The sequence below is a fragment of the Ctenopharyngodon idella genome, chromosome 7, assembly GCF_019924925.1.
Source record: "Ctenopharyngodon idella isolate HZGC_01 chromosome 7, HZGC01, whole genome shotgun sequence".
NCBI lineage: Eukaryota > Metazoa > Chordata > Actinopteri > Cypriniformes > Xenocyprididae > Ctenopharyngodon > Ctenopharyngodon idella.
The window spans coordinates 17,644,335-17,671,754 of NC_067226.1; the positions used below are offsets into that span (position 1 = coordinate 17,644,335).

Sequence of the window (27,420 nt, forward strand, 5' to 3'; positions counted from 1 at the left end):
GTCATCTGAATGTGTCTTTATTTAGTCTTTAGAGTTAGCAAAAGCAATGCTCTACCCAACAAACTTGGACCAGTGGCCTCACTTAAGAAATGCACATAAGATTGGATTTTTTTATTTATTTATTTATTTTTTTTATTGAGCAAAGCACAAAATATAACATGACAGCTTATAAAAAGGAAGGAACCAATGACATATATACACACACATACAAATAAAAACAGGACAACAAAATATATAGATATAGTAATGTGTATATAGGTACAGTGATAAATTTAAAGAATAGGTTAATCTATTGTAATATAATCAATTATTATTTACATATTTGCTATGGAGAAAAAAATGGTATAAATATAAATGCACTAAAGTGTTAATGACAATTAAAGTTAATAATAATAATATCTGGGCACTATACGATTTTAGACCAATCATTACCGGGTGTGACCTGTCAGATAACCTATAATGATTGTTAGTAGGTATTCCAGTTGTTCGTACATTAGGCCTGTATCAGTCGAGTCCCTTTTAAATTGTAATCTGTGGCTGGAACCGCAGTTTGCACTAGTCAGCTCCCTAGCCAGAGACACCATAGCCAACCCAGACAGTGCTCCACCACCGTCACGAAAGATGAGAGGAGCATTAAAGAGAGCATTAAATTTGTATAACTGATTTTTAATTGTTGAAATATGTTTCGCTTTAATTATATGGTCTCTTGAGAGATCTAGCAATGTGTAATTGGTATTTATTTTGATATTTATTTTTTCAATTGAGTAATATTGTTTTCTTGGCAATAGCTAAATACATGAGTATGAGTGTCGGGTGTTCAAGAGGAGGGTTTATTTGAGATAGTGATAAATGTACAGGCATAGTAATGGAAGCACTGGGATTTTGATTTCCAAAAAGTCTGATAGTTTATAAGTGGCATCTGTCCAGAACTGATGAACAGGTGGGCATAACCAGAGTGCATGAAAGTAAGAGTCTGGTATATTGAGATTGCAGTTAGTACATCTGTCAGAAGTTACTAATCCCATTTTAAACATCTTGTGCTATGTATGTGTTCTATGTTCAGTTTTATCCTGAATTAACTGGATATTTGGGTTTGTACTTAAAGGTGCAATATGTAAGATTTTTGCAGTAAAATATCCAAAAACCACTAGGCCAGTGTTATATATTTTGTCCACTTGAGTACTTAAAATATCCCAAATGTTTCCAACTATTTGTAAATCGTGAGAAAATTGCAATTTTAACCAAGGCTCCAGGACGTGTGAGGAGTCGCCTGTCAATTGTGTCACCCGCGTTACCCTCGGTTTCCGGTTTTATTTTGTAGAAACCATGGAAACACCAAAGACGCTTTAATATATTACACATTTTAATAGACAAGGGAACAACTGTTTTGATATATTTATAGACGGAAAACTAATTATTGTTATATAGCTCAACACGTTTAGTCTTATTGTTTAGATCTAATTTTCTTGATTTTTTTTGCGAGTACCATGCTTTACCATGCCTCGGAGAAAACACTATTTTGTGAAGTAGCTAACAAAGCATAATCAGATGCAGCTTTATTTTTAATAACAGTAATACAGAATTTTCTCCATCATACAATACATTTTAAAATTAATTACATGCCATTTATCAACACAATCAATCCAGCATTTAATATGATATTCTAAAAATCGATCTATCTTACTGCCGTGTGCAACAAGTGTCTCACAGCAGCCACAGAGCGAACGCACAGAGTAACGTTATAACATCATTTTCAACACTCTCAAATGTATCTAATATGATAAACGGAGCTGTGTTACCTCATACTCATGAACGGAAAAGCGGAAGCGGCTCAGGCGACTGCGGCATAGTAAAATTTTCGCTGCTCGTGAGGCGTGTTGCGCAATTGCTCCAGTGGCCTCGTTCAGCTCCAACAACACTCGGTCCTGCTCTGCTTCATACTACAATAATGTTAATAATCACATCCATGAACATGATTTCTTCCCGAGTCCTATCCCTATTCTTTTGCACTGGCCGTTGAGGTGAAGACCACATGTCCCAAGATTCCGCGCTCAAACTTGGCGTCATCAAGCTACGCCTTTGTTTTGAATAGGCCTCTAGCGACCTCTAGCGGACAGTAATCATACATACTGCACCTTTAAGATAAAAGTATTTCTGTAGACTGTTTTCCAGAATTCGTCATCTGTATTGATAGAGATCTTTTTCACATTGTTTAACTGGTGTATTAGTATCTAGAATCTATAGACAATATTAGAGTGTATAGTTTAGTAAGTATCTTTACTGAATTACTAATTATGTTGATATGCTTTAGCTATAAGTGGTCGTGTTTGTGCAATATCTTTGTTTCCAATTGTGGCTTTAAAAGAATTTCTAATTTGTGGGTAATAGAATTACCCCTGGTTTCACAGACAATGCTTAAAGCCTAGTCTCAGAATAAAATGCATGTTTGAGTTGTCCTCATTGAAGCAACTTGTACTGACATATCTTAAAATATGCCAATGCCATTGTTTTATCTCAAGATGCACATCAGTAATGTTTTTTTTTTTTTCTTCTTCTTTTTCTTTTTTTTTTCTAAGGCACGTTTATAAAAGCTTCTTAAATGTCCTAATTGAACTAAGGCCTAATCCTGGCATAATCTAAGCCCTGACTGTGAAACCAGGCCATAGTTTTCTTTTCCTAAGTCAAATTTCTATCTTAATTCTGTAAATGTAATGAAGGTGTTACCAGGAAACAAGCGATGTAAATGTGTGATACCTTTCTCTTTCCATTTTGTATTAAGTTGTGATTGGTTGATAGTAAAATCAGGATTATTAAGTATCGGTCACGCCATGGTTGCACCCAATAATGAAGTACTGGATCTGTGTGCAGCAGTATAGTTTTTATTAACCAAAGAACTCAAACAACACTTACTTTGAAACGAGAACAAAACAACTGGGTAAATCACAGCGAGAACTGACAATGAACTGAATGAAACACAGAGCTTAAATAAACAGACCAAACCAATCAACAAAATGAATAACTTAATTAGGCTAACTGGCACACACAAAGAAACTAGGTCAACATACACAAGCATAGAACCAAAACAGAATATACACGTTACAATAGGTGAGTTGATGTGTGGTGTAAGTTCATGACATGTCAATGTATTGGTTTGCCACCAGGCAGTGTGAGTTGTTTTAATTATCATATTCTTAAAAAAAATAATGGAAGATCAGATATGGTTATTTCTTTACATCTTTACATTCTGTTCTAACGCTAGCCACATGTTTTGGAGACAGGTTTTGGCTTGCTTAGTTGGGGACACTTGACATTTGATATTCAGCAGTGTTTTGATCTGCCTGCATTGACACCATTGTATGCGAACTGAACTGAGCTGGATGATGACATCACTGTTACTCCAGTGCTGATATAGATAAATTAACTAAATTAATAACTATTGATTCTTACATCAGAATGAATCAATACTGAATTTACTTAAGATGGATAATGACACCATTTTCTTTAAGAGCTGATGTGCAGCCAAAATTATATACCAGTTATCACTGTAAAGCTGCTTTGACACAATCTACATTGTTAAAAGCGCTATATAAATAAAGGTGACTTGACTGTCACATTTGATCATAAGGGAACATTTGCTGGCATTCTGTAGATGGAGTTGATACACTTGTTCACATTGTGCTTGAATTTACCTGCGATTTTATATAGAGAGATGCATGTGGGAACAGTTTTTGTGCATAAGAAAGTTTTAGGAAACTGTTGCACATTCACATTTTGAATTGCTCTAATAAGCATGTCTTTCTAAATGAGGTCCCAGGCTTTATTTTGTCCTGCAACTCGAACTCTATCAGATGGAATATTTGTAATATTCGGAAAGTAATCACATTAAAAATCATTTGTGTAAATTAAGAGAAGGCAGCTGCCCACTTGGATTGTGTCGCCATTGTCCTATTCTGGCTCTGAGGCAATAACATGCAGAGTGTTTTATCATTTAGTGGTTCTCTAAAAAAAAAAAAAAAAAAAACATGTTAATTTCTCTTTCATACCTGGCAAATGTAAAAATGGGTGGGTGGATGAATTAGTTTAGCAGGCAAAAACTAATGTGCTTTTCTGTGTTACTTGACATACCTTGCTCAAGATGAAATTAACCAAATGACTTTCCTTATTTTTTAGCCTTTAATTTTTACCCATGGCTACTCCTGTGGTTCCTGTGACATTTGCCAAGCCAACATTACTTGATATCACAGGCAACAACCTGGAACAGCTTTATGAGAATGCATGTACTGAAAGGAAAGCAAATCAATCAGAAATGACCTTTAAGTAGCCACATTTATTTTATCTTTTGTTGACAAAGGTTCTCAGCACTGTTGAAGCTATAGTACTGAGCAGGTATAGTCTGTGAAATTGTTGTACATTTTTAGTCCTGTATTTCATCACAACATCTACTCTACTACACCAGGAAGATAAATACACAAGACCATAATAGGGTTCTATAGATTGCATATGAACAAATTTCCAACTGAGCCACCATATTTGAATGTGTTTAAGTCTTTAGAAATGTGCTAATTGAAATTTAAAGCAAATTAAAACCAGCAGTGGGTATAAGAGAGACTTGACTTATACGGGTTTAACTGTAACCGAAGGCTGCTGGAGCAGCGATAAGCCGTGGATGGATTCCGCTCCTCTTTGGGAAATACAAGTCTGTACCTTTTTATAATCCCTTCAAGTTACATGAATCCCTGACGGCTTCTGAAAAGCCCACTGATGTCGTCATTTATGAGATCAGCTTTTCACAGGTCCCCATGAAAGTGAAGATTTAGCAGATGACATGTGAGGTGGGAAACTCAAAAGAGAAGGGAAAAATACTTGAAGGACACACTTAGTGACTCTTGTTGGTGCTTCTGTGCCAATTAATTTCAAACCTCTGGTTTTTCCATTTCCACCATAGAAAGTCCAGTGTTATGCTCAAGCAAGTGGAATCAGGAAAGAAAGTACATAAACCTTTTTTTGTTGGTCCTCTAAAATATCTGGAAGCTTACTAAAATAGGCTGTGACATCAAGCTTGAAGTCCCTTACTTCTCAAACTGTACTTCTCTGGGATAACATAAGTAGATAAAAGAAGCAATAGGAAGCGGGGGGGAAAAAAAAAAAGATAATTACTGCAACCCACTTCTCCTTTGTGCTTATCAAGGACTACAGCCAGACAAACAAGTGACTTCCAAGAAGAAAAGAGGCAGCCATTAAACATTTACGCTTTTCTTCCCCCATAATCCTTCTTTAAAATGAGCTGCCTACTAATTTATTTCTTACATCTCTTTGATAATCTTCAGACCTTTCATGTCAGCAGCTACATCTTTTATTTCTTTTAACCAGAACCATTCGGAAGCCCAGATGTTTCCTGCCCATTGTGATGTCTAACTTCTAGAGAAAATTCAATAAGGTCTGTACAGAGCTGTATATCCTGTTATATAAAGGTACTCTTTGGATATTCAGTTAAAAAAAAAAAAAAAAAAAAAAAAAAGTTTCTAAGGGGTACAGTTGTGCACAAATGTTTAAATGATGGAGGCTTACATGAAAGACATGATGAATAATGCAGCAGTTATTCTCTTTGCACTTGCCACTGCATAGAAAGCTGTGGGGATCTGGTGTTTGATGAAATCTCCATGTCATACATCTGATTGGGGCCAGGGCTACTGAGACATTCAATAAACAGCACACTCAGACAAAAAAAACAAACAAACAAAAAAAAACAAAAACAAAAAAAAACTGTGAGGTGAAGTGCTGTAGGGAAATTTAAGGAAAGTATCATTTAGACAGCTGAGTACTTTCTGCCTTCACTGAAGAACAGTGATTTCTTCTGCCTGGATCAGCTGTCTGAAAAATACACCATAATCAGGAGTAATCAAAATCTTGGTTCATTCAAGTGAGATTTATATTATTGGGAGTTTTACTGATTGGCTTCAAAGTTATGCTCATTTCTACATTCACATGGTCCAGAGAATTAGATTTGTTTCAAGCAAATCTATGTTTTTATGTTTCATTATAGAGCTAGAATAATGATAAAATAATTTGAATGCTATGGATTTGAATTTTAGGTGTGATTTGTACAATTTCTGAATTTTGTATTTAGTTCAAAATTTATTTTTCATCTGAAAATTTGAAACCTGTCATTTTAAAATTTAAAAAAAAAATCTACTGTTTAAATATTCAAATATGTAAAATAGGCTGCAAAAACAACTGTTTTGTTAAACATCATGACTTTTTGACAAATAAAACTCTACAAAATGACAATTAAGATGTAATCTTTTACCATTTATCTAGCTCTATATTTAATTTGACTGATTAAAGATTCTATATGCTGTAAAAATATGTGAGGTGTACAGTATGCAAAAACAAGTTTTGGCATTGTAGGTAGTGGAGCCTGTAGTGACCATACTTTCTTTATTCAGTTTATTACTTTAAGATGTTCCACTGGCACCATCGGTCAGTCTCACTATGTATTTCCAGAAGAGTAGCAGACTTGCCTTTGTGAGGAGATGGTCAATCTCAGTAGTGTCTCTGTATGGGCCCAGAGTGTTCCACACAAAAGGATGATATGCTTTCCTGCAAAAGATATTTAGAGATGGTGTCAGATGAAGGTGCTGGGAGTGTACACAGCACTGTGAGATAAGGATCTGAAGAAATACCACTGACTGTTTGGCAGCACCCTCAGGCAGAACATATATTGGTCTGTGTGTGTGTTCTTATCTGTTTCGCACATCATAAAGCTGTCATGTGAAACACACTGCCACTATTGTGGAAATTTTCCATGTAAAGCTCTTGAAGCCAAACAGGGACCTTGTGCACTGTGTGCCAGTGTATATGCTCCAAATGTAAGCAAGTGCTTAAATAAAACAGCCTTTGTGGTGTCATATTTATTACATGAACAGCTTCTAAGAAGAAGTATATATACAGCTTTTAAAGTAAATGCTTTGTAGGGCTTTTTATACTGCACATGACCTTGGGTTATTGTCTTTTTCGACCCCACCTAAGACCTCTTGTATCTGGGTAAAGCAACAATTTGTACATTTTAAAAGAGAGTTGTCACTGTTTTTAAACCCTGGGTTATGAAGCTCAGTTCCAGAAAAAGGTCAGAACATTATAGGTGCTAATACAAAATTGCAAGGCCAGAGTAAGTTGTTTAGAAACAGACAACCTAAACCGCCTCAGCATTTGCCTCATTAAATATTCATGCACTTTACACAGTTGCAAAACTTTCATGGACTGTTTTTAATTTCAGCACTAAGGCCCCAAATAAATATTGTTTCTTAAACTTAACTGTTTAAGGCAATTGGTTTCCTCAAATGAAATGTTAACTTGTTAGGTTTTGCAGTGATATGAAAAACAATGAATGGACTTGGATCTCTACCTGTGATCTATATATTTTTTTTTCTGACAATGAATTTCTAATGTAATTTTTACAGTTATAGAGGTTGTCAAAATCATTCTAAGAATATAATAATGTAGATAATGTATTTTACTACTTTTTAAAAGGGAAGAACCCAATGTGTACAGGTAATCAATCAGATTTAATTTAGGTTGTTAAGGGAGTCCCCCAAGGATCTGTGCTGGGGCCGTAATTATTTACATTATACTGAAATTTTAAAAATGTGACAATACCAGCATTTCCCCCTAGCATTTTGAGCACTGTTGAGCAGATTTTTAAACACCTCTGATTGGCCATTGTGTTGACGTGCTCAACAGATATGTCTGTGATTGGCTACAATGATCAACGCTTCAAAATCATGTTGCAAATAGATATATTTATCCGCTAATAGACGCATAGTACTTGGTACCGAAGTCGGTACGTTTGACAACGCTACTTTATACATAAATTGTCTTGATATTAATATTGTTAATGCATGGTTTCATTTTTACGCAGATGACACTGTTATTTATTGTATGGCTCCTTCTAAGCAACAATCATTGGGTTATTTACAATCTGCTTTTGATATCTTTTAAGCAAGGTTTTGTGCTTTGAAGCACGTTTTAAATGTTGAAAAAAACAACGTTATTTTCAAATTCTAAAACGTCATTAGATAGCTCCACTGCTCTTTGAACTTCCTAGGGGAATTTGATTGCATCAGTGTCAGAGTACAAATACCTTGGTATTATAATTGAGGATACATTACATTTCGGTTTGCACGTTAATTATTTGAAACACAAATGTAAGAAAAAGTCAGAGTTTTATTTTAGAAGTAAGTCTTTTTCATTTAATGTAAGGAAGAAACTTGTAGCTGCTACCTTTCTACCGGTTCTTATGGGGATGTAGTATCAACGTGCTCCTACTTACAGTACCTCCTTTCCTCTTTGGACGCACTGTATCATGGTATCATAGATTGTAAATCCTCAACACATCATTGTACATTGTATAAAAGAGTTGCTTGGTCTTTGTTAATTATTCGAAGGATAATGCACTAGTATTTAATGATAGCTATATTGGGTCACTTCATATCTCTGTTGTTTTATTCAACAGAAATTGACTATTTAATAAATTCTCAAACCTGTTATTATCTTTATATACCTCCTGTTAGAACTGAACTTAAAAACAGCTGTAAAACAGCCTTTAAATATACCACAACGTCGGACTGGAATCGTTTTCAAAAGGAACTGAGGCTACACAACTTGGTATCTTTAAGTCATTTTAAAACTGTTATATGTATTTTAGAGAATAAATTAATGACGTGTAAATGTTTTTAATTGTTGTACGTTTTATGTCTGTTTTACTATATGTTGTTATTTATTGTAAATGTGTATATGTAAATTTGAGCAGCTTAGCTTAGCCAGGACACTCCTGTAAAAGGGATTTTTTTAATCTCAGTGAGGTTTTGTCCTGGTTAAATAAAATAAAATAAATAAAATATGCCTCTGGGACTCTTCTAAACTAGGTCTGGAGAACAGATTCAACTTTCGTTCACCTCTTAGGGCGCTGATGCAGGTGGACTTTAGAGATCCTCTGCATCTCAGCTTTGATCTGGTCCAACTTTTCTTTTATCATTTGAGTGTGAGTCTTATATCTGTGTCTCACTGCTGTCGTACTGCTGGGTTTTGAACAGTCCCGGTCCTCCCTGTGGTTCTCACTGGGACTCGCATCTGAGGAAACATGACCTGTTTGGCATCAATCACAGAGTGTCACATATGGTGGTTTGATTATTATCACATAATAAATGAAGATGTCTAAATGTGCACGATTATTCATTTGGTGCACACAGGGCTGGATTATGGACCAGGCCATTGGGTCAGTACACTGGGGCCTCGGACTATTAAGGGCCTCCAAAATCTAAGTTAAAAGAGGCTGGGCCTTTGCTCCAATGTGAGCTGACCACTAGGGCTTTGGGCTCCTCGTTGCATACAGTGTGTGCCAACCTATAGGACCTCTTGACATACAGTGCAAGCTAGGGTTCATGCTTACTATTCTAGTGTTTTAATTTAAGCCTTTCATTCTCACAGGTCACAGGACCATGATCCAACCCTTGGTAGACAACAAATGTATTTTGGTATATATGATATATATATTAATCAGCACAATATGAGCTGATTAACACAATTTCAATTATAGGTCTATTAAAACAATGTTAGGCTATTGATTTTAAATAAACACCTCTCTTGTAATGATGGGTCGGCAGAGCGGGGATCCATTTGCAAGCTTTATTAAGAACAGTATTTACACAGGTAGACAGGGGCAAAGGCGGGAACATAAACAAGGACAGGCAATGGTCGAGGCAGGCGGCAGACGAACAGTATCGGGTCACAGGCAGAGATCAGGGCAGGCGGCAAACAAACACAGTCCAGTACACAGGCAAGGTTCAGGGCAGGCAGCAGAGAATCACAAAGAATAAACAATCCAAACGGAAACCAGGAAACAGTCCACAAGAAAACGCTTAGTAATGATCACCACAGCAAATCAAGACTTCACAAAGGGGGCGTGCGTGCGTGCGTGCGTGCGTGCATGTTTTAAATAGTCCAGGTAATGATCTGCAGGTGTGTGTGGCAATTGGTGATTGGTGCATGTGATTGGAAGGGAGGATTATGGGAAGTGGAGTCCAGGAACTGACAGGAACAGACAGTGATCGTGACATCTCTAAGATGATATGCAATGGGAAAAGGGAGACAAATGAGATTGGAAAAGGGCAGATTCAAACTCATGTTCAAACTCAGGTTGCTCATGTTAGATAAAAAATCTACTATACTCTCCATGTCACTGTTTCTGTTACCAAATGAGTTTCTTTTGTAATTTTGTTTGGCTCAACCAATGGTGGGCTGAGCTATGTAAAAAGCCATTGTTAACAAATTGAGCTATTTGCACTTATTGTAAATAGAAACTCTGAAATAATTATATTTAAAAAGGGCTTTAAAACCAGCCAGGCAGCTACTTCCGCCGCAGACAAGGCTATCGAGCTAACAATAATTCCGTCCTCGTGCTTCACTGTCCATGTTTTCATTTCAGCAAATTTCTTAGGTTGAATGCAGACAATGTGAATAATATTCATGAACCCATGAGCCTGTTAAGCAAATAACAGATATTAAGCTGTTGACAATATGCAATGTTCCTGAGGAAATATGTACAAAACAAGTTGTTTTTGAATGCAAGTTGATGTTGTTAAAGTGATACTCCACCCAAAAATGACAAAAAAAAATTGTAGGGCAGGACTTGAATTTGGCTTACTATTGATGTGATCTCATGTGAGTAAGAGCTTGTTCCACCCTCACGCCAGTAAACACGTCATCAGAGAAGAGAAGAGTTGCAAGAGGGAGGGGAAGTGGCTTTGATTAACCTTTTATGGTACGCATTATGTTCTAACCATGAAATATTTTTTCAAATAAGTTTTTATTACATGAAATAGCTTCAATTATGCAAATCAAAAAAGATTTTTGAAAAAAAGATTTTTGGGGGGTGCTTAGGGAAACGTTGCCATGTGGCAACTCTGTACCACAATGGAAAATGGTCAAAAAGTAGTTATTCTATAAAATTATGATTTTCTTTTCTATTTAAATGCACATTTCTTTTAGAAATTGATAGATTTTTATACTTGGAATTCATGCAAACCAAAAATAAGTAGATCCCATATCATTTAATCCTTATCATTTGGCTAACTCATCCTCACTCTTATGACATGGAAGAGCTAACTTTATACTCTTCCTATTGCCATTTCCGTAAAATATTGCTATATTCATTTTCTTAAAAAAAAAGAAGAAATAATTTTGTTATTTATGCATAAATACAACTATACTACAAAAAAAAATACATTAAAATAAATAAATAACCGCAATCATATTGTTGATTCTACTATCTATAAAAAAATCCCAATGGGGAAATACATTACTGCATTTCCACTGTGGTACAGAGTTGCCATATGGCAACATAATTTTTCCATAGTGGTACAGCGTTGCCATATGGCAACATTGATACTTTCTCAATTTACAGTAAAACTATGTTAGACAAAGTTGATTTGTGAATAAAACTGTCTAATTTACTTATCAAAGATGCTGCAAAAAAATTCCCCTTGAGAAGAGATGTTTAGAAATGAGGTAAATAGAGCAGTTTCTGGAGCACTTCTACAGGTGTCTTCCGTGTGAGGGTGACAGTGGGAAAGAGAGTTTTTGAGGGACATTCACATGTCATGGGAATTAAAAACAGCACATCATTGGCAACCTTAAGGCCTACCCTTTTTATTCCCATAGTGCAATATATTGTATTTTTTTCTGAATAACAAGGAAATGAGTAGAAATTCATTGCTGCCATATGGCAACTCTGTACCATAGAGGGTTAAAGATTACAAGTGCACATGAATTGGAAAAAAAAATGATGTGCATGGATCATTTTTAAATACTGCTATATTCCATAAAAATACAAGAATTTCTGAATCAGTTTAATCCGTCGCTTCTGGCCAACTGTCAGCACATTATGAAGCGTGATATAAAAGTGCTGTGAAAAGTGACTGTCCTCTGTGCTTTTGCATCACTTCTCGAGCTAGAATATGAGAGAATTTTCATCTTGGGGGTCAAGTATCTGTTTTCTTATGGGTATGTAACCTCTTCTCTTACCTGAGGTGGCTGTACCTCCAGTTTCACATTTGATCCCTTTTGCTGGCAAAGTTGTTCTGTCCTCATTGGTTAGATTAGATGTTGATAGATCTAATTAAAGCAAGAGACCAGCCAAGCGAGAAGGGCTATCAGTCCCATTTACAATGATAAAAGATGTGGCAATAAACAGATGAACTATAATGGTGAAATAAGCATAAAAATCCATGCGGCCACTTTGTTTTTCTTTCTAAACTCTGTATGAGGAGTTGGGCCACTTGCCTTTTAAATCTTCCTTCGATGTTGTTCTGCTGTTGCTTTCACTGGATGATGACGAAGAGGAAGACAAGCTTTTAAAGGAGTCATTTAATCAAAGACTGTTTGCTAAAAAAGCACATTTTCTTTCACCGCAGACGGGAGTATTCAGTCTTACTGATGTTGAAGGCTGTGGCAGCCATAGCAACAGTAGTCAAGTTGCAGTCAAACAGGGTTTGGTGTGTAAATGGACTCCTGCTGTTATAGTTAAACTGCTCAGAGTCTGCATAGCTGAAGCATACCCTCACAAAAGGGAAACAAACCATGGTTACCATGGTTGCAGCACATTATTCTCACAATTGTAAACAAATTAATATGGCATAATTCATTTAGCAAATGGCATCTCAAACAGAGCACAATCAGTGACAAGGATGTGGCTAATCTCAAATCACCATACTTAAAAATAATGAGGACCGTTTTTTTTTCTTCAACATTTTAATTTTAAATTTATATAAGGGAAAAAAAATTGAGAGGCTGTGACAACATTTCATTGTTTTGATCACCATTTAACTTTATGCATTTCTCTGAAATAATCAAGCAGAGTGGCAAATTATTATTAGTATTATTTACAAATAGTCCATATAGATACTCAATTAATATAGGCAATAATATTTTGCTTTGGAAAATGTAATAAGTTAGACTTTCAGGGAAAACTCATTGTTTTAAAATAAAATAGCTTGATTTGAAGGAAAATTACATTTGGTCAGTGCAATCTGAGGAAAAACACATTGGTTCATAATTCTGACAGTCTGATTACATCCAACAAACATGATTAGATGCAAGCTATATTAATGTAATTATTGTATGTGTAAATTTGGCACATAAATAAAAAATGAATGCTAGGCAAACAATTTATCGCAATTAATCACATCCAAAAGAAAAGTTTGTTTAGTATGTGTGTGTGCTGTGTATACTTATTTCGTATATTTAAATACACACACATACATGTATATATTTAAGAAATATTTGCATGTATATACTGTTGTTACGTACAGAAGGGAGCGGAGACACAGGTAAGGGTAATCAGGTTTATTTGAGGTAAAACAGAGCGTGCAAGCAGAGTGCAGGTGAGTTGGAGCAGATGATAGAGTTGACGAGACGTGGTACTGGATCTGATGCTTGTCTGTGTTGTTTTAGGGAGCAAGGATGCAGAGAGGCATGGAACAGACGAACACACTGGAGATCACAGGAGACGTGGAGACACAAGGGATAACAGGAGACAGGTAAGTAGTCTTTTTCGGGAGTCCTGGAGGTAAGTATAACACTGGTATGCGTTAACAAGACCGGACAGTGACTGTGTGATCTGGCGTGTCTTTTATATGGCTGTGGTGATGAGTGCTGAATGAGCGTCAGGTGTGGCTTGTCAATACTCAGGAGAGGGAGTGCGTTGTGATTGGGTGAGTGTAGAGCCTGGCGTGTCTGTGACAACTGTACATTTATATATATTATTAAAAATATAAATATTTTATATATAAATATAAGAAAAAATCTTAAAAATATACATGCATGTGTGTGTATTTATATATAATAATTAAACACAGCACGCACATATATATTATGTAAACAAACTTTTATTTTGGATATGTTTAATCGCAATTAATCATTTGCCAAGGATTAAATAAAATACATTCAACTGGCATGGCATGGAATACATTCAATACAAACAAGTTTGTGCTTTTCTTTGGCTGTCACAAGTAGCATGTCAAATATAGGCTATATTATAGGTTACATATTAAGAAATTCAACATTCACTTCATTCAAATTAATAAATGATACAGATGGTTTCAAACTCATTTTCAGCCTGTTTGATAAAATAACCATTTTGTACACACACACACACACACACACACACACACAGTGATCACACAGATAGCTATTTAATGCAATAGGCAGGCCTACCCATTTTGGTTCTCGCTGGCTCTGCTAACTAATAGGACCAACTTAAAATGAGAGAAATTAAAATCCATTATACATGAATGACAAAAATGTTCATGTCATTGTTAAGACAGAAAATATGAGCACCACTTAAAACGAACTTTAAATTGTTTAATCCCCATGAGCAAAAATACCTTGCTGCACTTTAGCACAGTTACCATATAAAATAAATTATTCAGATCAGTTGGCCGTTATGGGTATCATGATCATGCGTCCCGGGGCAGCGGTTCAACAGGTACTGAGACTCAGTCAGAGGTGTAGAGTCTCTCAGGAGGGTGAGGCGCTGGATGTGATAGTATGCGCTCGCGCTCGTTCATTTCTCTACGCTGCGGTGCTGATGCTGTCAATCTGTGGAACAGGAACAACGCCGCGCTGATTTAACCAACTGCTCGTGGATTTAATGTTATATCTTCATTTTTATTCTCGTTCATTGTATAGAGAAGTGGTTTGTTTTTATGCGCCGCTCGCAGGCTGGAGGCGAGTGTCCGTGAGGGAGGAGGAGCTACCGGACATCCGATAAGGAACTACGAGCTTCATTGAACAGGGTGAGAGACGCGCATGCATTAGTGCATATTAATGTGCATTGTTTTACAGTGAGTTAAAACGAGCAGGTGAGGCAGTAGACAGCCGTATGTCTGCCCCCTTGCTGGAGACCGAGATCAGCGGCTGATGCGATCTGAGATCTCCTGACATTGTTGCTGAGCTGTGAGCAGGAAACGCCGCTGCAAAACACAGGCCTGCCAAAGAAAGAATGAATGAATGAAATTAACGCGGGGCGATGCTTTATTGTTTTGTATCGCGGTCCGAGCGATTATAACTGCGAGTGCGCTCTTTTGTTTTGATACTGTTTGTTACGGACGCTCTCTGACTGTTGAACTTGCGCGTAGTTCGCGAAGTGTCAACATGAATGGAGACATTTGACTCCGTTAGCTCTTGCGTTTCCGGTATAACGGCAATAGATCGTTGTATCCCAGCAAAGTGTTGTCAACACCGCAAGAGGCGGGGTTTTAATCATTGTTTTTAATAGCTTGCGGATTGTTTTATGGCTGTCACATTTTAAACATGTAGGCACAAACAGTTGCTGCCTGTATTATGCTTCTTTATGTTGACTACAGTATCTCATTATAGCTGTAATCATTTGCTTAAAACCAGGGTGCGAATTATGGGCCTGCCCCCTAATTAAGGCTTGGGGTGTCTTCAAAGTATGTGTTCTTGGTACATACAAGAAGCCTACATGTATGCGATTCAACAGCCTTTTTCAAACAGTAAATGCAGGCTTGTCAATAATATGTGACCCTGGACCACAAAACCAGTCATAAGGGTCAATGTTTTGAAATTGAAATTTTTACATAATCTGAAAGCCGAATAATTTGATATTCCATTGATGTATGGATTGTTATGATAGGACAATATTTGGCCAAGATACAATTATTTGAAAATCTGGAATCTGAGGGTGCAAAAAAATCAAAATATTAAGAATATCACCTTTAAAGTTGTCAAAATGAAGTCCTTAGCAATGCATATCCACTCACAAAAATAAATTTTTATATATTTACAGTAGGAAATTTACAAAATATCTTCATGGAACATGATCTTTACTTAAATCTTTTACTTGGCATAAAAGAAAAATCAATCATTTTGACCCATACAGTGTATTGTTGGCTATTGCTACAAATATACCCATGCAACTTATGACTGGTTTTGTGGTCCAGGGTCACATATAAACATTATAGTGAACTGCGTTCGACTGAGGAGGTAACCACAACAAGTCCTGTTATTATATATAGTATATTTTACTTTACAGTATATTAAACATGTCTTTTGTCATTATTGTTGAATATATATTTCACTAGGAAGCCTGTTTTCCAGTATGACTGCCCTCAGGCAGAGGAAGGGCAGTAAAGGGAAGGAGCCGGGGCCCAGCATTCAGAACCTGAAGCCAGAGTGTATAAATGAACCTAGAGAAAGGTTTGCAACAGGTCAGTGCTGTTTGTTGCAAAAGTAGACAAGTACATTTAAGGGGATACTCCATCCAAAGATGATTTTTTTCCCCTCTCCATCATTTGCTCACTATCATGTGTATCACTGCTCACGTCCCAGATGATTATATGAATTTCTTTCTTTAGATGAACACAAAAAAGATTTTTAGACAAAATAATCCATCGCTGTGAGTCCATATAATTCAAGTTGATAGTAATCCGATATTTGAAGCTTCATAAACCACACAAGCGATTACAATGGTAACCCATAGGATCCTAGTGCATGAATCACTGTCTTCTGAAGTGAAAGGTTAGGTGTGTTAAACTATAAACCATAGTTTCTGGCCAACTGTCATAACATGCATTTACGTCAAGCTTGAACTCATGAGCGTGTGTATGACAGTTGAATGGAAATGATGGTTAGTAAAGAGATGGATTAGTTTTCTACTTTTTTGTTTATGTTCATCTGAAGAAAGAAAATCATCTACATTTGGGATGGCATGAGGGTGAGTAAATGATGAGTGAATTTTGATTTTTTTGGGGGGGTGGAGTATCCCTTGAAGGTCAAGCCAGAGCCTTGAGATGTGGGCATCAACATGCAAAGTACTTAAAGATTGATCACATGTATCAAAGTCTAAAACACTGCTTTTTATACATTGACATGTAGGTATAGTCAACAGAATGTCCAAAGGGGACCATCAAAATAAAGTGTTACCAAAATAAATAATACAGTATAAAAATATTATACATAAATAGTGATATAATATTAACCATAGATCAGTGTGCATGTCTGTTGTTTACCATGTTGATTGTATATTATTGTGGTCCGACTCTGAGCAATATTGTTGACTTTCTCTCCAGGTGGATTCTCGTGGTGGACAATATTGTGTGCAACCATTGGCTCAATAGTGGGAGTTAGTCTGGGCTTGCTGTGCTGCATCTATGTGGCTACACTTCATGAAAATGACCTGTGGTTCTCCAATATAAAGGTAAAGAGCTTTTTGTGTTCAAAGCTCTGAAACACAGAGATACAACCTTCCATTTGGGATTCATTTTCTTTTCAGTCTTTGGTGAAAAGACAAAGGTCTTTTTAGTGTTCTTAGGCTACTTTCCTAAAATAAAGAACAGCTCAAGAGATCTAAATTCATAATGTGTGGTTGCGTTTAGTCAGTGATGGTGTTCTCATCTGTCCTATTTTTCATGCATTTCCTCTTGAAAAAGAATTGTTTTCCATATGTGCAGAAAGATAATTTTTCTTCCCCTCTTTGGCTTAACAGTCACATAAACAGTTAGCCAGAGTTTGGGATGCAGATCATGTTATGACTTCCAGACCTAAAACAGATGAAACCACCACCATGCCAAAAAAGTTATGTCATGTTCAGTTGGATAAATCAGCATATGTCCCCCTATCCCAGATCGCTCATTAAAATACAACAGATCAGGAGTAGTTTAACCACATCTCCCAATCAATGCAGGATTTACTGCCGCTGGTTTTGCAATAAATCACTTTTTAAATTTTTATTTATTGTTTATTTATGGTGCCATGCAATTTGAGAGCTCTTTTTTATGTTTTGTTTGTCATGTGACTTGTGGAACCATGTCCTAGTTTTCATTTAGTGAAGCTAACAGCAGCCAAACCTGCTGCTTTTATGCCAGCATTGAACATTTTGTGCTCAGATTCTTCCCAGAACACAATGCATCTCATAAATACTCTTGACTATGCACTACACTTCATAACACCAGATAAGAGCACATTTTTCAGAATGTGATGTTAGGATATTTTTAGACTTTGATTTTATTCTTTCTTTATTCTTTGAAGAATATTTAATAGTCTGAATAGCATATTTAATAATTACTGTATCATGAACGAGTCCCCGATTACAGTACGTTACTTTCTTCATCTAGGCCAAAAACGCAACATAAAGTTGACACTGTAAACTGATGGTTCCAAACCCAATTTCTAGAGGACCCCTAACACTAAACATTTTGGTTTTCTTCCTAATTAAACCCACCAGATTCAACTTGTTAGTAGAGACTCCAAGCTCTAAAATGGGTGCCAGATGAAGGAGACGCTGCTGTAACAGTAATCATTATTTTTATATAACAGTTATGCCTGGTTTATATAGTGCAGCATGTGGACTGCATAGCACAAAAGGTCATCTCAGGTTTTAAATGAAGTCAGAGTGCGACAGCAGTGGAAAAAGGAAGCTCATGCACGCTGGCTGGTATTTTATGGCTTGCTTGTGAGTCATCCTACTTTCATCTGCACTCTTGCTTTTCTGAACATGACTGGAAGCTTCAGGGATTGGATGACCACAGTTTTTGTCCCCATATGTTTCTTTCGTTCTCCGGTTGAAGAACGCCTCAAGTGAGCATTTGCAGGCAAATAAATCACCTGTTTTGTTTCAAAGGAAGAGCTGTGGGAATGTAGTTAGCAGCTAATCAAATGTTACTGCAGAGAGTCTCTGTTAGAAACACAGATAAATTTCATGTTATTTTTATAATCGTTCCCACTTTTTCAATGGAAACCAGCGGTATATTTCACAGGGGTTTGTAAACGTTCTTAGCAGGAGTTGGTCTTCCAGTATCATAAGTTTCATAATTGATGATATTGCCATGATTTGTGAACAAAGGCATTTGAAGTCCAGTTTGTTTTTCCTCTGGGACGCCGCCTACAACAGGAGACAGCTGCTTTTAGGAGGTTCGTAAATTCGTTGCGTGTGAAGTCACGTCCATGACGGTCTTAATTTCAAGCTCCATTGCTAGTTCAAATAATTGTTTTTACAAATGCTCTTAAAATTTTTCTGAATGATGTTCCAAGCATTTTTTCCCCCTTCTTTATATATATATATATATATTCCCCTGACTACCAAGAGGTCACCAGTTGTGCGGCCCACATGCCTTTCCTCCCATCTCAGCCCCTCTCTCTGATCACATGTAAAATGTTCCTCCGGCAGATTGCTGTTTGGTGCCGGCTGGAGCTTAGAATGATCTCATGAGGTTTTGTTTTATTGTTTTAATACATGTGCTGTGAAATTTTTGGGCAAGTCATTTTGGAAAGACCGATAAACAAAAGCGCTTGCAGTCTCAAACAGGGAAAGAGAGAGGGACATTTAGGAAAGACGGGGAAGACGGAGGATAATAGTCCTAGAGAATGAGGGTTCGTAGCAGGAGGAAGAGCAATTCGGATGATAACGTAGGGACTGCCCTGGATAGACCTCTTTTGCTAAACTTTGGGGCAAAAGAGACTCAGAGGGATTACAAGAGTGGGCAGAGGGGCACAGAAGAGTGCCTAAAGCTTTCATGGAATCTCATTCCAGGACAAAACTGTTGGCCGGCTGTTGTCATAGCAGCAGGATTACTGTTGGCAGGGGTTATTGGGCTGTTTCATGCATGGTGTGTTTATTCTATACACGAGAACCTGCTGTGGTTTTCACACTTAAAGGTAAGCAGAAGCAGGATCTGTCTTCATTTTTGTTGCAAGAATGTTGCTAAGAAACGTTGTTGAATGAAGATGTGAATGTGTGCTCTTTGCATCAGTATTGGTCATTAGGTCATATTATTTTCTTTTTTTTTAGCCAGTTTATATTGTGTTATCTTCATTGTGTTATGTTCTATAGTATTCTCATTATTATACTATTTTTAAAATGGACTCTTTGTGTTTGAGTTTTTCAGAAGAATAAGCTATAAGGCTGTTTTATTAAGAAAAATAAAAGCATAACACGTCTCTTCAAACCAAAACCAAATTTCATTTGGAGCATATGGATCTTTTTTGTCTGGATGTTGTTTACTTCTGAAAACTTCTTCCACTATAAAACTCCACCATATTTACAACACCTGTTTTTTTTTCCGTTCTCTTCCTCAAGGCTTTTATTGCGAATGAAATCTGTTTATTCTGAGGAGATAGCTGCTCTGATTTCTTTCTCAGATGGGAAATGTATTTCATTTGAACACCATTTACTCCTGTTGTGCTTCTTGTCATACAGTAGTTCATTTTTACTGAAACTTATTCTCTCTTCTTGCATTGGTAGGAAGTCGAGCGTGAAATCTCCTTCCGGACAGAATGTGGCCTTTATTATTCCTACTACAAACAGATGTTGAAAGCCCCTTCTGTACAGCAAGGTACTGATATCGACTCACAATCACAAGACAGATTTACTGGCTATACGAACACCCATGTCATCCTACTGATGTTTAAGTTCCCAGTTTTTTTTTTTTTTTTTTCATTTTTATGTAGGAATATTGCTCCTATAGGGCAATAATTATTTTATTGTAATCACTGTCTTGATTAGATGATGACTATGATCCCATTTTTTTTACTTTTTTACCCTAACCCTTTGTTTTTAGCTCAGTCCATAACGGCAAGTTTCTTGAACAACGCTGTTTGCTTTCCATTATCACTTATGTAATCCAAGAGCTATCGAAGGAATGTCAGTGTGACCGGTCTCAGAAAATGGGAAGGAAATGCACAACTTTGCTCTAAGTGGTCTTTGCTCAAGCTAATTGGCTTAACAGCCCCATTTGGAATAGATTTTCTTTGTGCTCCTACACTGAAAAACATCACAATTAGGTCATTACCCATTTTGGTGATGCCAAAAGCTGTTCTCTAGACACCACTACAATTGGGCCTTTGTACTTTTAGTGGAGTAAAAGCATGTTCAGAGCATTGCTTTTGTGTTAAGCAATCACGGGAATTGATTACTGTAAAATGTCACCGCTGTAGTATTATCTGCTGTAGTATAAAGAAAGTTGAGGCTGTTTAATTTTGAAATCCACTTCCATTATTCCATTTAGTGGCAATTTTAGCCCACATTTACATTAATGGAGCCCTTTTAAATCAAAGTTTTATTGTCTCTGTAGGAGCTCTAATTATTTTCGAAACCATAATTCTATACAAAGGCAAAATATAGTAACTATAAATTGTCAAAGTAGTCTAGTAGTAGACTATGATCTGTGTTGTGTGTTGCAAAATCTTTATTTATACACTACCATATACTACTACACTACTACTCAAACGTTTGGGGTCAGTAGGTTTATTTTTTAAATATTTTTTTTTCAGCATGGATGTGTTAAATTAATCAAAAGTGACAGTGAAGACTAAAGACATTTATAATATTATAATGTCAAAAGATTTCTATTTCAAAGAAGTGCTGTTCTTTAGAATTTTCTATTAATCAAAGAATCCTGAAAAAAATGTCACTGTTACACGATATTATGCAGCACAACTGTTTCCAACACTGATAATAATAAATCTTTCTTAAGCCTTAAATCAGCATATTAGAATGGTCTTTTAAAGGATCATGTCACGCTGAAGACTGAAAATTATGCTTTGCCATCACAGAAAAAATTCACCCACACCCACAATAAAAAAAAAAAAATAATAATATTTATATATGTATGTGTATGCAGTATGCAGTATGTATATAAAAAGAAAGAACATATATTACATTCATTATTATCAACAAAATGAGGTTGAATTAAGTCATTAAGTAATTAAATCATAAAAAATATATAAATAATTAATTAAATAAATAAATAAAAACAATCAAAATGAGATACTTTCAAAAAAAAAAGTGAAATATTTTGTTTTCCTGCATGTCATGTGACCATTTATAGAGATATTTTCTGTCTGTTATACAATTAATCTGTCTGTTACATAAATTAATAAAAAAAAAAAAAGAGCAGTAGTAGTAGTGACAGTCTGCTTAATTTATACTCATTCTTCCTAGCTGTGGTTCCTAGCTCCTGGTGACTTCTTAAAGAATTAGACAACCTGCTACATTTTAGCAAAGTTTTAAGAAATTCATAGTACTACAAATAAATATGATTTAAATAGTTTTGAGTTCATACTAAGTGTAACAGTCAAAGTTCACTGGGATTGTTCTTATGTTCACAGGTCTTTATGAGCTTATTCATGACAACACTACTGAATCCAAGAGGACAATAAACATCCTACAGCGTATGAATATCTACCAGGAAGTGTTCCTTAGCATTTTGTACAGAATACTTCCTATCCAGGTGTTCAATCACTTCTGTTTTCTTAGTAAGATGTATAGATGCTCTTGGGTCTTCGCAGAATCAGCTTATTTTTTTTTTTTTTCCCCAACCTGTGTGTATGTGTGTGGGTGTTTGTTTGTTTTGCAGACCTACTTGGAGCCAATTTATTTCTACATCTACACAGTTTTTGCTTTGCAGACAGTGTATGTCTTCGCTCTCTTTATCACTAGCTGGTTACTCAGTGACTCATGGCTGGCTGGAGCCCTCAGTGGAGTCTGGTACATTCTTAACAGGTATGTGTGCTCTCAAAAAGATTACAATCAGTCTCTCATACACACAAAACTCACCTTTGCAGTTCATCTGGTGTGAATAAATGCTTATTGTGATGCAGTGAGTATCTGAAATCAGTTAAGTGTGAAAGCTGATATGTTCCTCTAAAATATGATTTCAATCTCTCAAGGACATTTAGGGCTTTAAGATATTAGGACGTTCCCCCTGGAGCAATCTCAGTATTTAAGAAGCCTGCTTTGAATGGTCAAAATAATACAGATACAGTTAGATACTACAAACTATTGTTTGAGTTGGTTTAGAACCTCAATTAAGCAGAGCAATGTTTTGATCACATCACAATGTTTACACTTTTTTAGGAAACTCATGAATGACTTGTATCTGCATTTTAAGCTGGAATTGTAGAACATTTTGCAGCATTGAAAAATTACTCCTGACTTTTTTCTTATGCCTGTATTTTTCTTTGTGTTTGATTGCATTTTTGATTTGTGTACAGAGTGGACACCACACGCGTGGAGTTTACCATCTCTCTAAGGGAGAACTGGTCAATACCTTTCTTTGCTCTTCAGGTGGCTGCCATAACCTGCTACCTAAGGCCACAGCTAAAACCAATTCACCAGGTAATCGTCTGTCCTGATAAATTTAGATGTCTATTCAGCAATCACTATCAAATGATTCATTTTATTGATGGTAAGTCCAATTTTTTTAGTGAATTTGTTCTTTTGGACAGTTTGTTTCACTGAACCAAAATTTATTTAAATGCTTTGACTGAACTGTTTGCATGTTTTAATAATATGCTGTTTAATATAACTAGCTGTACTGTGCATTTGATTTAAAGAAATATTTCGCTCCCTCAGTGTGAGCTAATCCTTGGTTTACACATGCTGAGCAGCTCAGTCATTAGTTATCTACAATGCGATCAAGTCCGAGACTGTTCTCAGTTCAGTTTATTGGTGACTCAACAACTGCTGCAACCATTGATTGGAACCGATTCTTGAGAACTGCTGTCACAGTGTCTGTGTACTGTTGACTTGAGAACTACTGCCTCCAGATCACTGTTATGTGAGATGGATCAAACACTGAAGTGTGTATTTTCTGCATCACTAGCATCACCAAACACTCTCTCCCATCTGCCATTAGTTGGATAAACAAAGTAGGGTTGGGTATCGCTGAATTTTAGCGATTCCATTTCCTGGTTTAAAAAAAAAAAAAAAAATCTAAAAGTCAAACATTTAGATATCAAACATATTTATTCTGTCTTTTTGCAAAACATTCTGTTGCAGCTGAATACCATGAAGCAAAAAAATTGCTCTAAAGAACAACTAACTAATAAACTAGACTGACTAATATAAATTTCAAACATTATTAAAGATAAGTTCACAATCAGTTATTTTATTTTTATTTATTTAACCTTTATTTAACCAGCATAGCCTCTCTGAGATTAAAAATCTCTTTCACAGGAGTGTTCTGGCCAAGATGGACAATCAGTTTCAATCACAGGTTTACAAAACAAAAATCAACAAACTAAAAGCACTTAAAAACAATTAAACACCGTTGAGTCTTCTTCCAGTTGCCAAATAATAGATTTAAAATGTTCCATAGACACCAAGTTTTGTCATTTCAATTTCGATTGGAGAAAATTCCGGTCAGACGGAGCTGCATATATAAAAGCCTTTTTTTCTCAGTTCAGTCCAGACAAAAAGAACAGAGAGAGTTTGACAATCTTGAGAACCGAACTGAGGGAATATTTCCCAACACTTTTCTGTTGAATGAGTCAACAGAGATGAATGCAACAACCCCAAAATGGTTTTGTAAATGATAAAATACCAGTGCATTTTTCTTCTAGTGGATAAAGAAGGCCAAGCTACTCTGTTATACAAAGTACAATGATGTGTTGAAGTTATAGAATAAGAACAAATAAGCAAATTAGCAATAGCACAAATAAATACAGCTGAACAATGTTCAGAAATTGAAATAAGATGTTAAACAACACTGCATAGTTTTCTTTTTATAAATATAGATTAATCCATAAGGCTACAAAAGTTATTCAGTCAAGATCAGTGAGTGATTTTCTTTTTCTTTTGTTCTTTGATGAACACTAATGACACAGACGGCAGCAGGTTTGTTAGCTTGCTGTCACTTTAAGATCTAATGCACGTATCCAATATACTGTTATACATGCTTCTATTTCCTTTCGCTACTGACCGCCAGAGGCAGTGCTGAAAGCACTAGTGGAAAATCCCTCGCGCTTGACCGAGAATCGAATAACAAAGTTGTCACCTCGTGACTCTTGACTTCAGCTATAACAACCCCTAAACACGTCAAATCGATCTCTTTCTCATTCTCGCCTGATTGAATCGAAGTGGCAGTATTTTGTGCAGCTTGCTGCTGAAGAGTTCTTCAGGGATATATACACGTGCTGTTTCGTCATTGTCATTGCCTCAGTTTACAGATTTTTTACAGCTGGACGCATTCGCTGTGCACGATGATTGCGAGTGATATTTTATAAGCATGATGCTTTGGAGAGGCTTCAATCTTCTGGTTGCCTGTAAGTTTGAATGCCTCAGTGAAGACATGCACTCGGAAGCCCTGGCTGCCTTGGCTTGAGAGCGTGTGTGTTCATTGCTGTGCGGATATCAACGACTCGTGACGGATTTATTGTCCTTTTGGATTTGAGGTATTTAATTCATCAGGGATGTACTTAGGTGCTCTACATGCCCTCACATAATGGATATCATGGATGGCCATGATTCCTGGCGGGCCTGGAATCTGGATCGGAAGGTTTGTTGCTTTCTTCCAGTATTACTACTGTTGATCGTAAGCATAAACAAGTATCTCAAAATTAAAATAGGTTTAATAAAACTAAATCTTCTGATTTAGCACGCAAGGTTGACCAACTGCCTTCTGCAGTAGAGTTGTTACTGCCTCTCCTGGCTAAAGCTCAGCCTAATATGGAGATACAAGAGAAAGCTCTGCCTGAATTCGCTATTACTTCATCGCCAATGATGGACAGGAGTTAGATGTGATGTCAGTGGCTGCCTCTGACTGCTTTTTGAAGCTACTCCAGTAATGTCAGGTACTGAGGAAAATTTGCCTGCAGATCAATCGGAGGAACATTAAAAGCGATGCTCGCCCGCATTAATCTGGATCCCCCCAAGCAGCAGTGGGCTCTGTCACATGGCAGGGTGTTGCAGGAAGATTGGACTCTACATCCCAAAGTGGTGCAAATGATATGGAGGACGTATGGGGCCACGGCGGTAGATGTGTTTGCGGACAGTCAGACGTCTCAGTCAGGGATCTCTGGGTCTGGATGCATTAGCCCACGACTGGCCAAACATGACACTATACGGCCAGGGCTGGCGAACGTCAGTCCTGGAGAGCCACAGTCCTGCAGAGATTTGCTTCAACCCTAATCAAACACCTGAACATGCTAATCAAGGTCTGAAGCGTTACTAGGAAGCTACAGGCAGGTGAATTTTCATCAGGGTTGGAGCTGAGCTCTGCAGGACTGTTGCTTTTAGGACTGGAGTTCACCACCCCTGCTATATGCTTTCCCCCCGTTACCACAGATTTGGAGGACTCTGTGTCGAGTGCGCAACTGTAGCCACTGTCTGCTGTTAGTGGCTCCTCATTGGCCTGCGAGGCCATGGTTTCAGACTCTGTTTTCATTGATAATAGGACTACCTTATCGTCTGCCCAACAGACCAGACCTCCTGAGTCAGCTAGAAGGAAGAGCTTGGAACCCACATCCAGATCGCTTGAAACTGTGGGTGTGTAACCATTAGACCCACGAGGCCTCTCTTGGAGTGTTCAGAGTGGGTCAGGGACACTGTTTTGAATGCACGTGCAGCATCCATGCGAAAGTTGTATGCTTGTAAATGGAAGGTGTTCTCTGACTGGCATTCTAGCCGTGATGTTGATCCATTACACTGTTCAGTTGGATGTGTTTTGGATTTTCTGCAACATCTTTTGGAACTTGGGCATTCTACATCCACACTAAAAGTGTAAGTGTCGGCTTTAGCAGCTCACCAATTAGAGTTTAATGACTCTTCACTTGGGTCTGACCAGTAGATTGTTGCTTTTCTGAAAGGAGCTAATAGTCTGTGTCCTCCACGGGGGCGTGCGGAGTCCGACATGGGACTTGGGTATGGTTCTCAATTCCTTGTGTCACCCCCGATTTGAGTCAATGTTATAGTCTGACATTAAATGGCTGTCATTTAAGACTGCATTTCTCTTGGCCATTACAACAGCGAAGCATGTGAGTGAACTCCACGCGTTATCGGTAAGTGCCTCCTGTTTGCGCTGGAGTAGTGGATTCAGTAGTGTGTCATTGTGGCCCAATCTAGCATTTTTACCCAAGATCTTGTCTCCACAGTTTATGAACCAGTCTATTGGCTGTTGGCTGCACTGCCAGCAGATCGAGCTGATATACAGTTGGAGCTATGTCCAGTTAGGTCTTTGAAGGGTTACATTGATAAGACAGCAGCCGTAAGACTGATCAATTGTTTGTCTGTTTTAGTGATGCACACAGAGGTGCTGCACTTTCTAAGCAGAGACTGGCGCACTGGGTGACGTAGGTAATTTCTCATACGTACCAGTCTGTGGGGCAGTCTGTGCCCTCATCTATTCATTGTCATTCTGCATGTGCTTTGGCATCATCTTGGGCAACGTTCAGAGGAGTATCGCTTTCTGAAATTTGTGCTGCAGCAACTTGGGGTTCAGCCTGCACGTTTTCACGTTTCTACATATTGAATGTGACTCCCTTGCAAGCGGTGTGCACTGCAGTGCTTTCTGCCTGCCTGGACGTTTCGCGAGCCTGGGCGTTCCTCATGACTGTGTAGGTATTCGT

General features: G+C 37.2%; 1 protein-coding gene across 6 annotated transcripts in view; it reads left to right on the forward strand.

Moving 5' to 3' along the window:
- Positions 1-14,519: 14,519 nt before the first annotated feature.
- Positions 14,520-27,420, forward strand: part of dpy19l3 (dpy-19 like C-mannosyltransferase 3) — a 47,999-nt gene continuing 35,098 nt past the window's right edge. The window contains exons 1-7 of one of the 6 annotated variants that reach the window (XM_051899160.1): positions 14,520-14,852; positions 16,161-16,286; positions 17,148-17,275; positions 20,318-20,408; positions 22,183-22,304; positions 22,431-22,576; positions 23,068-23,191. In XM_051899160.1, coding sequence (XP_051755120.1) covers positions 16,178-16,286; positions 17,148-17,275; positions 20,318-20,408; positions 22,183-22,304; positions 22,431-22,576; positions 23,068-23,191 — 720 coding nt within the window. In that variant the 5' untranslated portion in view covers positions 14,520-14,852; positions 16,161-16,177. The other 5 variants (XM_051899161.1, XM_051899162.1, XR_007930825.1 and 2 more) reach the window with 5 other exon arrangements.